This window comes from Diplotaxodon limnothrissa, linkage group LG2, assembly GCF_057381915.1.
Source record: "Diplotaxodon limnothrissa isolate DT_005_m linkage group LG2, D_limnothrissa_male_GT1.1, whole genome shotgun sequence".
Taxonomy (NCBI): domain Eukaryota; kingdom Metazoa; phylum Chordata; class Actinopteri; order Cichliformes; family Cichlidae; genus Diplotaxodon; species Diplotaxodon limnothrissa.
Genome location: NC_140597.1, coordinates 32,438,468 through 32,452,145, shown reverse-complemented (window position 1 = coordinate 32,452,145; position 13,678 = coordinate 32,438,468). Strand labels below are relative to the sequence as shown.

Below are 13,678 nucleotides of genomic sequence, written 5' to 3'. Positions count from 1 at the left end.
ATGATAACTAAATTATAACATTGTCAGTGCTGAGTATTTAGTCAAATGTCTTTAGCAAAATCTTATGAAAGAGTGAAATAAATGACTGAAAATTCTGGTACCGATAAGAAAAGAGGTCACTAAATAATTTTAACTAAAGTTTAATTACATCATATTTTTAGAGGAAAATTTAACGACTAAGTAGAAATTGATTCACCGTTTCATATAACAATATGTAATATAGAAACAATTTAAAATAATTAGCATTAAAACCTTTTGCACGAAAACTTAGAGAAGACCTAGCGGACAATTTCACAACGGTAAAACAATTCCCCTTTATAGTTCTAATAGGTCATCAGTGAATAAAAATGTAAATTATATATAAGATCGATGGTTTGGTAAAATAGCAGGATAATTTCAACAGTATAGCCGGATACTGAATCATTTAAAAAGACATTATGACATAAAGTTGAAGCCACATTTATAACTGACCTCGAGAGGAGAGTCTGGTTCATCGAGGATGCTCTTTTCACTCTGTATCCGCTGCATTGTTCCTGTAGAACTGGGGTCCATTATCAGCACGTTCTGACTACCAGCTCTGCCGAACTTACAGTCACTCTTTCTGGAGTCAGTCGTCCTGCACACCTCGTAATTGTACACATGTGGCAGAGTTCCTGTCCCCAAAGTGTCTGAGTATCGAGGTGGATAATATGGAATGACAGGCAGGTTGGAGTGATACAGGATGCGAGACTGTCTCCATCTGTAGATTTTGACTGATATAATAACCACTAAACACGTGATGAAGAGGAAGGAAACTACAGCCAGAGCCAAGACTAAGTAAAAAGTCAGGTTGTCATTGTACTCCTTGTCGTGTGTCAACTCAGTGAACTCCGACAGCACTTCAGGGAAGCTGTCCGCCACCGCCACGTTAACAACGACTGTAGCAGAACGAGAGGGCTGTCCGTTGTCCTCCACTATAACAGTCAGTCTTTGTTTGACAGCATCTTTATCAGTGACTTGGCGGATAGTTCTGATTTCTCCATTCTGTAAGCCCACTTCAAACAGCGCCCTGTCTGTGGCTTTCTGCAGCTTATAGGAGAGCCAGGCATTCTGTCCAGAGTCCACATCAACAGCCACCACTTTAGTCACCAGATAGCCCACATCTGCTGAACGAGGCACCATTTCAGCCACCAGAGAGCCACCAGTCTGGACTGGGTACAGAACCTGAGGAGGGTTGTCGTTCTGGTCCTGGATCATTATTTTCACAGTCACGTTGCTGCTGAGTGGAGGAGAGCCTCCATCCTGCGCTTTTACGCGGAAGTGGAAATCTTTGATCTGCTCGTAGTCAAAAGAGCGCACTGCATGGATGACTCCACTATCAGCACTAACGGACACATATGAAGAGACTGGTACTCCGTTGACGGAGGAGTCCTCCAGTATGTAAGAAACACGGGCATTCTGATTCCAGTCAGCGTCTGTGGCTTTGATTGTGAATACAGAAAGACCCGGCGTGTTGTTTTCTACAATGTAGGCCTCATATGAGTTCCTCTCAAAGACAGGTACGTTGTCATTAACGTCTGAGATCTGTAAGGTGAGAGTGACGCTGCTGGAGAGGGAGGGCACTCCCTCATCAGAGCAGGTCACAGTGATGTTATACTCAGAGGATCTCTCTCTGTCTAAATCACTGTCTGTTACTAAGGTATAGAAATTATTTGTTGATGATTTTATAATAAATGGTGCATTTTCGTTGATAAAGCATTTCACGATCCCACTGTCTCCGGAATCTAAGTCCTCAACATTTATCATTGTTACTACTGTGTTGAGATTAGCATCCTCTGATATCACAGTCGATTTGGACATTATGTTGATTTCAGGTTTATTGTCGTTTACATCCAGAACATCAACAATCAGTTTACAAGAATCCGTGAGTCCCCCCTCATCACTTGCTCCTATATTTATTTGGAAGCGTTTTGTTTTTTCAAAATCAATGGTTCCAACCAATGAAACTTGCCCGTTTTCTGTGTTTACTTCAAACATTTTCTTTACGTTACCTAACGTATTTGTGATTGAATATGTTATTTTACTGTTAGAACCTTGATCTGCGTCTGACGCTGTAACAGTAGCAACAACTGTTCCTTTAGGTGAATTCTCAGTGACTGTAGCTTTGTAGGTTTGCTGTGTAAAAACCGGCGCATTATCATTAGCGTCTAAAACTGTAATGAGAATCTGCATTGTCCCTGACATCTGTGGCTCTCCTCCATCTACAGCTGTTAACACGAGGGATATCTGCTCTTGCTTCTCTCTGTCTAAAGGTTTCTGCAGTACCATCTCAACGTTTTTGTGTCCATCGGGGTTACTGTGCAGTCTCAGAGCAAAATTGTTGGTCGACTTTAAATCATAGTTTTGAACCGCATTAATACCAACATCAAGATCCACAGCCCGTTCCAAAACAAATTTTGAGCCGGCAGTTGCAGACTCGCTAATTTTGAAATTCATTTCGCTTTTTTCAAAGGTTGGTGCATTATCATTGATGTCTGTGATCTGGACTGTAACCGTATAAAATTCCATCGGATTCTCCAAAAGGATCTGAAAATGTAAAGCACAAAGCACTGTCTCTGTGCACAGCGCCTCTCTGTCTATTCTCTCCTTGATGAGGAGGACTCCTCTTTCTCTGTTCAGCTCGATGAATTGGTCGCTATTTCTGCTATAGATCTTGGCTTTTCCTGATATTAAACGTTTAATTTCTAAACCTAAATCCTGTGCTATATTTCCAACTAAAGAGCCTCTAGTCATTTCCTCCGGAATCGAGTAACTGACCTGCCCGAAGACTGGGCCGAGGGAAAGGAGAGAGACAAACAGCAGTACTTGCCGTTTCATTGTTCTTTCAGATTTCTCACTCAACGTGGATTCACAATCTATATTCCACACAACAGAAGATATGTATTCCAAAGTCAAAACCTAAGTGTATATTCCGGTCAGCGAAAGCAAATCGCTCCAAAATAAAAATCTTTCTTCAGTATTTATCCTCCTTGATCAGAATCGCTCGATCTTTGTGCGTCGTGTTCCCTCTTCATAATGTCGATGTTACATGGGCGGTGCTGCTACAAACATGGTCTCAGTCCTCAACACTCTGGTCAACAGCGGCCCTAAGAGTCCGCACTATAAAACTGCAGAATATCATCTAAAATTCATCCGCAGGACAACTTACTGTCAAATATGTGCAAATTCGGTAATATCAGCCTACAGAATCTTTAACACTGTCATTTGGACTTGAAAAAAGAACAATCGGGAATCTATTGTGTTTAATTTCTAGGATCACAATAACAGTATATTAAGAAAAACAGGCAGTGACTGTGATGTGAAGATATCAATGGCGTAAGAGAGTTAGCCCGGATAAAACAAGTCAGCTGACCGACCGAAAGGGAAAATGCATCGGGAAAACACAAGTTTACTTAAAGATGGATAACTGGTAAACCTTGGCGCTTGAATTGTGGAAACAGCACAAAATGGACACGAGGTAACATGAATTAATATTGCTAATGCTGCTGTCCGTGGTTCTGAAGTGAATGCGGTTAACATTTGAGGTATATTAATATTGATTAGATGCCATTAAGATTCTGTTTAGAAAAAAATTATTCCTCAAGCATATTAACATTGTTTTTGTTTTGCGCGTGTGTAAAATTGATGTACTAGTTATTCATTGTTGAGCTATGTTATGATAGCGCCTGTGTTTGGCTCTGCCGCTGCCGGGTGCAGTTTGTTGCGCTTTACTACTTTTGTGTTGTTTTCTTCTACTCTACTGTTCTCACTTAGTTTTAACGATGTATTGGCTGCCTTGGTGTATGCTAGCCTGGCTTTGCTATCCATCCGATCCTCACGATCTCTCTTCGTCCTCCTTCTGCATTTTCCACCCTCCACTATTAGCTGGATCTTCGTCAGACCATTTCGGCGGTCCCTCTAGACCACGGAAAAGGAGAGGGAGAAGAGGGGGTATTCAGGTAAAGCTCAGGCTTACCTGGCGGCGGGGTTTGGCTGGTAAGCGACGTGGAGCGTGCCTTGTCTCCTGTGCTCAGAAAAGCTCCATGGAGGGGGACTTGTTTTCCACGTCCCTGTTTGGATATGCTGGGCCCGGCTCTTTGAGACCGTGCTGCCTTAGGAGGGTTTATCCAGACTCTCCTGCCGGCTGGCTCTTTATTCGCTCAGTGAGTGGATTCTACGAGCGTGATGGCTCAAACCCTGTGTACCTACGTCCTTTAACTTGAGCCTTTGCAAATAATGAGGCATCTACCTCGATGAATATGGCACTTTTAACGTGTGATCTCTGTCTAATAAATCATTATTGTTGAATGATTTTATATTATCAAAAAAACTCGACTTTTTTCCCCCTGACTGAGACCTGGCAGCGGGACGTAGAATACGCGTCATTTGTTGAACTCTGCCCGGATGGCTATACTTTTATAACCCAGCCTCGGGTATCTGGCCGGGGTGGTGGGCTTGCGGCGGCTTTCCAGGACCGTTTCTCCTGCCGCTCCGTGAAAATTGGACATTTTCTTTCGTTTGAGATGCAGCTGCTTAAAATTGGAAACAAGGATCCCTTTTACCTTGCTGTGGTATATCGTCCACCTGGCTCTAATGGGCTTTTTTATCAGGGCACAGTGACTTCTTATCCTCTACTATAAAGCTGTCTAGGTTGCTTATAGTTGGGGACTTTAATATACACGTTGATGATGACTCCGACCCCTTTGCCAGATACTTTATCAACATTAAGGATTCTTTTCATTTTGCTCAGCATGTGTCCGGTCCTACACATAGCAAAGGTCACACACTGGACCTTGTTCTTACTTTGGGTTTGCTCTGAGGACATTTCTATTTCTGATCACCATGTTATTGTTTTTAACATGTCTTTTAATCCCTGTTCAACGGATGGTTAGCTCTCGCATCTTAAACTCCTCCACAGCGGAGAAATTTGCGGATGCGCTTAACTTACAGCTATCCCCTCATAATGGTGTCGATTCTCAACCAATCTTTTTTTTAAATAATTATTGCCTTTCTATTTTAGATGAAATTTGCCTAGTTAAAATGAGGAGAGTTTCTGCCTCCAAATCTCCTCCTTGGCTAAATGGCAGTATTCCTTGTCTAAAACGTGATTGTCGAAAAGCGGAGGAGGTGGAGGAAAACTCATCTAAATGTTCATCTCCTCTACCTAAAGGACCTTTTAATTTCTTTTAATAATGCGATCAGAGATGCGAGGGCTGCCTATTTCTCACACTTAGTTACAAAGAGCAGAGGTAATCCTACAGTGCTATTCAACACCATTAGTGACATTGTTACTCCTGCTCTACCTGCGGCTCCTATTTCATCTAATGAGGACTGTGAAAATTTTCTTTCTTTTCTGCTTGCAAAAATTAATAACGTGAGAATAAATTTTTCACATTCAGCACCTGTTATGTCTATCTCCACCCCATCTTGGCCGTCATCTTGGATACTTTCTCTTCTGTTTCACTACCTGAGCTGGTAAAACTAGTGAATTCAGTGAAAGCATCCTCCTGTTCACTTGACGTTGTACCTGCATTATTATTCAAAAATGTCTTGCAGTCTATTGGTCTATGTGTGCTCACTTTAATCAACTCTTCACTGGCATAGTTCCGGTTTATTTTAAAAATGCTGCTATTCTCCTACTTTTAAAAAAACCTCAGCCAGACCTCTCTCTTTGGAACAGTTACAGACCAATTTCTAAATTACTGTTAATCGCTAAGCTTCTAGAAAAGGTTGTGGCTAAGTAACTTATAGCGGGTCTGGACAAACATAGCATTTGCGATAAGTTTCAGTCTGGCTTTCGTAGAGGTCACTCCATGGAAACAGCCCTTCTTAGGGTCTCTAGTGACATTTTGATGAGTAATGATGCAGGAAAATGCTGTGTTCTACTCATGCTGGACCTCACGTTGGCGTTTGACACAATTGACCACCACATTCTCCTTGAACGGTTAAAACATTGGGTTGGTCTATCTGGAACTGCCTTAGAGTGGTTCTGCTCATATCTACATCACCGATCCTTTTCTGTGGTGGTCTCCGAGTTTAGGTCATCCTCTACATCCCTTACTTATGGTGTCCCTCAAGGTTTGGTTTTGGGGCCTTTATTGTTTTTAATACATCTTCTCTCGGCTATCGGCTCTTTTGAGGACATTTCTTATCACTGTTATGCTGAAGATATTCAGTTGTACATTTCTTTTAAGCCCCGTGATTTATCTATGCTTCAACTTCTGAATGACTGCTTAGATTTGATGAAACGTTGGGTGGCTGCAAATTTCCTCCAACTCAACGAGGGGAAAACTCAAGTCCTTGTATGTGCTCCAGACAGATTTTTATCCCAGATAGTGAAACCCCTGGTCCTCTCTCAGTTTATGTTAAATAATCTGTCAGGAATTTAGGTGTCACCTTTGACTCGACTCTCACATTGGATGGTCATGTTAAATTTCTGGTTCAGTCTTGTTTTTATCATTTAAGAAATTTGGCTAAGTTATGCCCTATTTTATCTCACTCTGAACTGGAGATTGCTATACATGCATTTATTTCCTCATGCTTGGACTATTGTAGCTCACTGTTTATGTGTCTAAGCAAAGGTTCTCTGGACCGTCTGCAGGTTGTGCAAAACGGTGCAGCTAGGCTTTGGACAAAATCCTCTAAGCATTCACACATGACACTGTTGCTATCTCAGCTACACTGGCTTCCTGTTGAATTTAGAGTCCGATTTAAGATCCTGGTCTTGACTTTTAGAGCTTTGTACGGATTGGCACCAGCCTACATCTCTGATCTGCTACAGCCCTATGGCCCTAGCAGGTCCCTGAGGTCATCTGATCAGGGCTTACTTGATATAAAACATACTAAAATGAGAACTAAGGGTGATAGAGCTTTTGCCATTGTGGCCCCTAGACTTTGAAACTCTCTCCCCCAAACCTTAAGAACTCTGGACTCAGTAGCTGCTTTTAAAAAACAACTCAAAGCTCACCTTTTTAAAACTGCTTTTGGTTAATTTCTCCCTGTTTTATATTGTCTGTTTTACCTTTTTATGATTTGCTATCTTATGTGCAGCAATTTGTGATTCTGTTTTGAAAGGTGCTATAAAAATAAAATTGTATTTATTTATTTTTATTTTATGTTAAGTAAAGATTAAGTAAAACATAAGATATTTACCAACAAATTCAATATAAGACTCTAGTCCCACAATGGAAAACTTCTCTCAAAACAAACAGATTTCAGCATTATTTAAAATGTAATAAATACACTGACACCATGTTAAAGTGGTCTAACCTCTATCGGAGAGTCTGGTTCATCCAGGATGCTCTTTTCACTCTGTATCCGCTGCATTGTTCCTGTAGAACTGGGGTCCATTATCAGCACATTCTGACTACCAGCTCTGCCGAACTTACAGTCACTCTTTCTGGAGTCAGTCGTCCTGCACACCTCGTAATTGTACACATGTGGAAGAGTCCCTGTGCCCAAAGTGTCTGAGTAACGTGGTGGATAATATGGAATGACAGGCAGGTTGGAGTGATACAGGATGCGAGACTGTCTCCACCTGTAGATTTTGACTGATATAATAACCACTAAACACGTGATGAAGAGGAAGGAAACTACAGCCAGAGCCAAGACTAAGTAAAAAGTCAGGTTGTCATTGTACTCCTTGTCGTGCGTCAACTCAGTGAACTCCGACAGAACCTCAGGGAAGCTGTCCGCCACCGCCACGTTGACAATGACTGTAGCTGAACGAGAGGGCTGTCCGTTGTCCTCCACTATAACAGTCAGTCTTTGTTTGACAGCATCTTTATCAGTGACTTGACGGATAGTTCTGATTTCTCCATTCTGTAAGCCCACTTCAAACAGCGCCCTGTCTGTGGCTTTCTGCAGTTTATAGGAGAGCCAGGCATTCTGTCCAGAGTCCACATCAACAGCCACCACTTTAGTCACCAGATAGCCCAAATCTGCTGAACGAGGCACCATTTCAGCCACCAGAGAGCCACCAGTCTGGACTGGGTACAGAACCTGAGGGGGGTTGTCGTTCTGGTCCTGGATCATTATTTTCACGGTCACGTTGCTGCTGAGTGGAGGAGAGCCTCCATCCTGCGCTTTTACGCGGAAGTGGAAATCTTTGATCTGCTCGTAATCAAAAGAGCGCACTGCATGGATGACTCCACTATCAGCACTAACGGACACATACGAGGAGACTGGCACTCCGTTAACGGAGGAGTCCTCCAGTATATAAGAAACACGGGCATTCTGGTTCCAGTCAGCGTCTGAGGCTTTGACTGTAAATATAGAGAGACCTGGTGTGTTGTTTTCTATAATGTAGGCCTCATATGAGCTCCTCTCAAAGACAGGTGCGTTATCATTAACGTCTGAGATCTGTAAGGTGAGAGTGACGCTGCTGGAGAGGGAGGGCACTCCCTCATCAGAGCAGGTTACAGTGATGTTGTACTCAGAGGCTCTCTCTCTGTCTAAATCACTGTCTGTTACTATACTGAAAAAGTTATTTGATGTGGAAGAAACTAAAAATGGAATATTCTTGTTAATATTACATTGAACGTTTCCATTTTCGCCTGAGTCTGGATCTTGGATATTTATGATTGTCACAACAGTGCCAGGTGTAATGTCTTCTGCTATTATGTTAGACTTTGACATGACATTTATAGCAGGTACATTATCATTTGTATCAAGTATTTCTACAACAAGTTTACTGGTATCGGCCAATCCTCCTTCATCACTGGCTTGAACATGTATTTGATATTGTCGCTTCTTTTCAAAGTCGGTGTTTCCAACCAGTGTAATTTCACCAGTTTCTCGGTTCACGTCAAATTTTTCCGAAGCATCGTCCACGGAGTTTAATATTGTATATGATATCTTTCCATTGGATCCGTCGTCTAAATCAGAAGCACTAACTGTAATCAGAACAGTTCCTTCGGGCGAATTTTCTTTTAAGGTTGACTTGTATATTTTTTGAGGAAAAACTGGAGCATTATCATTACTATCAAGCACATTTACGTTGATCTGAACTGCCCCGGAGAGCTGCGGTTCACCGCCGTCTACTGCAGTCAAAACAAGCGACAAATGATCCTGTTTTTCTCGATCTAAAGGTTTCTGCAAAACCATTTCTACCAGCTTACTTCCATCCGCTTGATTCTGCACCTTCAAAACGAAGTTATCAGTGGGCTTTAACAGATAACTTTGAAGGCCGTTTACACCCACATCGAGATCTATTGCTTGTTCGAGCATAAACACAGTTCCTGTATTAACTGATTCACTTATTTTGAATTTCATCTCACCTCTTTTGAAAATTGGGGCGTTGTCATTAACATCTGTCACTTCCACGGTAATGCTATAAAATTCCATCGGATTCTCTAAAATAACCTGGAAGTGTAAAGCACAAGGCGCCGTCTGCGCACAGATTAGCTCTCTGTCTATTCTGTCTTTGACGAGGAGGACTCCTCTTTCTCTGTTCAACTCGATGTACTCTGCGCTGTCTCCGGTATAAATCCGAGCTTTCCCTGATTTCAGCCTTTTTACATCCAAACCAAAATCGTGTGCAATATCACCCACAAAAGAGCCTTTCGACATTTCCTCTGGAATGGAGTAACTGACCTGCCCAGTCACTGAGCAGAAACAGAAAAACAAGGTGAAAAGCAGCACTTGCCGTTGCATTGTTCTAACCGCCATGTTGCAGTAAAATAAGCCGTGTAATATTGCCGTAAAAATGGATTCCACTTGAAAAGTAATCCTGTTTATATCATCATGTTGTATGTAGCCACTTTTCAAATCGAAAATTGCAACTTTAAAATAACAGCTCCAGTCCAAACTGACGCTTAATACGCTGATCTTCGTGTCCTGTACTGCTCATTGTGTCTTTCTCTCGTTCTGTATTGTAAAGGATGGGGATGGCACTGCTGATTTCTTTTCCTATATAACAAAGGATGGTCAACAGCGGCCCTAACAGTTCATCTTCCTGAACTACAGAATATTATGAAGGATTGAAAATGAGAACAAGTGGGTTCTATTTTAAAATGATTACATTTCTTTAAATGATCAACGCTTGCTTCTTTCATAACAACAACAACAACAAGAACAACAACAATAATAAAGATAATAATAATAATTTCGTTTAAAAGAAAAAAAATACAGTAAGGTGATAAACTCAGCTGCTTCAAATTGTTGAACTACATTGCGTCAACGCCTTTTTATATGCCATGAACTGCCCTGATGTGTCATTGTAATTAATGCACTGAAAAAAAGGAGACACGTTTTATGTAAGCATCTTGGGTGTTTTTAAAACAATTGAGTCATGTTTTAAAGTGAACTGTTAATTTAACTCAATTGTTTAAGTTGCTGCCAGAGCAAAACATCGGTGTGCAACCAATGTCCACTACTAAAATAAGTAAATCCAATCCATTTTTTTCAGTGCGGAAAGAGGAGCTGTTCGTAGTGCTGAATATGGACAGCTCCCACCAGAAAACAGGAAAAAGATCACCCCCCCTCCTTGCTCATGACTGATTTTTGTATTATATACATAATATTATATAGGCACGGAGAGGTAAAACATAGAAAACTAAAAACAAAATACACGAAACCTGGGCTTTTAAGAGTTGGCGAACCCTCACCAATGAACATTAAAAAGCCCCCCACAGAGGTTCATATTTAATACATGAATATTGATTACTATAATATTGTGGTTTATGGAAGACTAACCTCTAGAGGAGAGTCTGGTTCATCCAGGATGCTCTTTTCACTCTGTATCCGCTGCATCGTTCCTGTAGAACTGGGGTCCATTATCAGCACGTTCTGACTACCAGCTCTGCCGAACTTACAGTCACTCTTTCTGGAGTCAGTCGTCCTGCACACCTCGTAATTGTACACATGTGGCAGAGTCCCTGTGCCCAAAGTGTCTGAGTAACGTGGTGGATAATATGGAATGACAGGCAGGTTGGAGTGATACAGGATGCGAGACTGTCTCCACCTGTAGATTTTGACTGATATAATAACCACTAAACACGTGATGAAGAGGAAGGAAACTACAGCCAGAGCCAAGACTAAGTAAAAAGTCAGGTTGTCATTGTACTCCTTGTCGTGTGTCAACTCAGTGAACTCCGACAGCACTTCAGGGAAGCTGTCCGCCACTGCCACGTTAACAATGACTGTAGCTGAACGAGAGGGCTGTCCGTTGTCCTCCACTATAACAGTCAGTCTTTGTTTGACAGCATCTTTATCAGTGACTTGGCGGATAGTTCTGATTTCTCCATTCTGTAAGCCCACTTCAAACAGCGCCCTGTCTGTGGCTTTCTGCAGTTTATAGGAGAGCCAGGCATTCTGTCCAGAGTCCACATCAACAGCCACCACTTTAGTCACCAGATAGCCCACATCTGCTGAACGAGGCACCATTTCAGCCACCAGAGAGCCACCAGTCTGGACTGGGTACAGAACCTGAGGGGGGTTGTCGTTCTGGTCCTGGATCATTATTTTCACGGTCACGTTGCTGCTGAGTGGAGGAGAGCCTCCATCCTGCGCTTTTAAGCGGAAGTGGAAATCTTTGATCTGCTCGTAGTCAAAAGAGCGCACTGCATGGATGACTCCACTATCAGTACTAACGGACACATATGAGGAGACTGGCACTCCGTTGACGGAGGAGTCCTCCAGTATGTAAGAAACACGGGCATTCTGGTTCCAGTCAGCGTCTGAGGCTTTGACTGTAAATATAGAGAGACCTGGCGTGTTGTTTTCTACAATGTAGGCCTCATATGAGCTTCTCTCAAAGACAGGTGCGTTATCATTAACGTCTGAGATCTGTAAGGTGAGAGTGACGCTGCTGGAGAGGGAGGGCACTCCCTCATCAGAGCAGGTTACAGTGATGTTATACTCAGAGGATCTCTCTCTGTCTAAATCACTGTCTGTTATTAAATTAAAGAAATTATTTCTTGTCAATTTTAAAATGAATGGTACATTGTCGCTGATAAAGCATTTCACGTTCCCGTTGTCTCCGGAATCTAAATCCTCAGTATTAATCATCGTAACGACCATATTGAGTTTAGCGTCCTCTGAAATCACAGTTGATTTGGACATTATGTTGATTTCAGGTTTATTGTCGTTTACATCGAGAACATCAACAATCAGCTTACATGAGTCTGTTAGTCCTCCATCGTCATTAGCACGGAGATTTATTTGAAAACGTTTTGACTTTTCAAAGTCAATGGTTTCAATTAATGAAACTTGCCCGTTTTCCTCATTTACATAAAACATTTTCCGGACATTGTCTAACGTATTTGTGATTGAATATGTTATTTTACTGTTAGAGCCTTGATCAGCGTCTGACGCTGTAACAGTAGCAACAACTGTTTCTTTAGGTGAATTCTCAGTGACTGTAGCTTTGTATGTTTTCTGTGTAAAAACCGGCGCATTATCATTAACGTCTAAAACTGTAATGAGAATCTGCATTGTTCCAGACATCTGTGGCTCTCCTCCATCTACAGCTGTTAACACGAGAGAGATCTGCTCTTGTTTCTCTCTGTCTAAAGGTTTCAGCAGTACCATCTCAACGTTTTTGTGTCCATCAGGGTTACTGTGCAGTTTTAGACCAAAATTTTCAGTTGGTTTTAGTTCGTATTTCTGGAGATCATTAATACCAACATCCAGATCCACAGCCCGTTCCAGGTCGAATTTTGCTCCTGTTGCGGCTGATTCGCTAATTTTGAAATTCATTTCGCTTTTTTCAAAGGTTGGTGCATTATCATTAATATCTATGATCTGGACTGTAACCGTATAAAATTCCATCGGATTCTCCAAAAGGATCTGAAAATCCAAAGCACAAAGCGCTTTCTCTGTGCACAGCGCCTCTCTGTCTATTCTCTCCTTGATGAGGAGGACTCCTCTTTCTCTGTTCAGCTCGATGAATTGGTCGCTATTTCTGCTATAGATCTTGGCTTTTCCTGATATTAAACGTTTAATTTCTAAACCTAAATCCTGTGCTATATTTCCAACTAAAGAGCCTCTAGTCATTTCCTCCGGAATCGAGTAACTGACCTGCCCAAAGACTGGGCCGAGGGAAAGGAGAGAGACAAACAGCAGTACCTGCCGTTTCATTGTTCTTTCAGATTTCGCACTCCAACGTGGATTCACAACCTATATTCCACACAACAGAAGATATGTATTCCAAAGTCAAAACCTAAGTGTATATTCCGGTCAGCGAAAGCAAATCTCTCCAAAATAAAAATCTTTCTTCAGTATTTATCCTCCTTGATCAGAATCGCTCGATCTTTGTGCGTCGTGTTCCCTCTTTATAATGTCGATGTTACATGGGCGGTGCTGCTACAAACATGGTCTCAGTCCTCAACACTCTGGTCAACAGCGGCCCTAAGAGTCCGCACTATAAAACTGCAGAATATCATCTAAAATTCATCCGCAGGACAACTTACTGTCAAATGTGTGCAAATTCGGTAATATCAGCCTACAGAATCTTTAACACTGTCATTTGGACTTGAAAAAAGAAAAATCGAGAATTTATTGTGTTTAATTTCGAGTATCACAATAACAGTATATTAGGAAAAATAGGCAGTAACACAGACTATGATATTGAGTTATTAAAGCTATCAAAATAGAGTGTTGAAAAAAACAAGTCAGCCAACTGTCTGAACGAGGAAAATGAGAAGGGAACTAATGCGTT

At 41.7% G+C, this 13,678-nt stretch overlaps 3 protein-coding genes across 6 annotated transcripts in view; all 3 read right to left on the bottom strand.

Moving 5' to 3' along the window:
* Positions 1-13,678, bottom strand: part of LOC146638834 (protocadherin gamma-A11-like) — a 227,557-nt gene that overhangs the window by 109,424 nt on the left and 104,455 nt on the right. Inside the window, exon 1 of one of the 4 annotated variants that reach the window (XM_085362575.1) lies at positions 472-3,162. The exons of the other annotated variants lie outside the window; for them this stretch is intronic. Coding sequence (XP_085218701.1) covers positions 472-2,856 — 2,385 coding nt within the window. The 5' untranslated portion in view covers positions 2,857-3,162. Of the gene's footprint in view, positions 1-471; positions 3,163-13,678 lie in introns of those variants that run through there. 4 annotated transcript variants of the gene reach the window in all.
* On the bottom strand, positions 7,273-9,710 carry LOC146638857 (protocadherin beta-16-like). The gene has a single exon (XM_085373995.1). The coding sequence runs from the start codon at positions 9,685-9,687 to the stop codon at positions 7,273-7,275; it is 2,415 nt and encodes an 804-aa protein (XP_085230121.1). The 5' UTR covers positions 9,688-9,710.
* LOC146638856 (protocadherin beta-16-like) lies at positions 10,699-13,381 on the bottom strand. Its single transcript, XM_085373983.1, has one exon. It carries the CDS (start codon positions 13,096-13,098, stop codon positions 10,699-10,701), a length of 2,400 nt encoding a protein of 799 aa, XP_085230109.1. The 5' UTR covers positions 13,099-13,381.

What these genes read in the sequence shown, in the direction of transcription:
- LOC146638857 (XM_085373995.1), bottom strand. Translation starts at nt 9,687, where the DNA reads ATGGCGGTTAGAACAATGCAACGGCAAGTGCTGCTTTTCACCTTGTTT.
- LOC146638856 (XM_085373983.1), bottom strand. Translation starts at nt 13,098, where the DNA reads ATGAAACGGCAGGTACTGCTGTTTGTCTCTCTCCTTTCCCTCGGCCCA.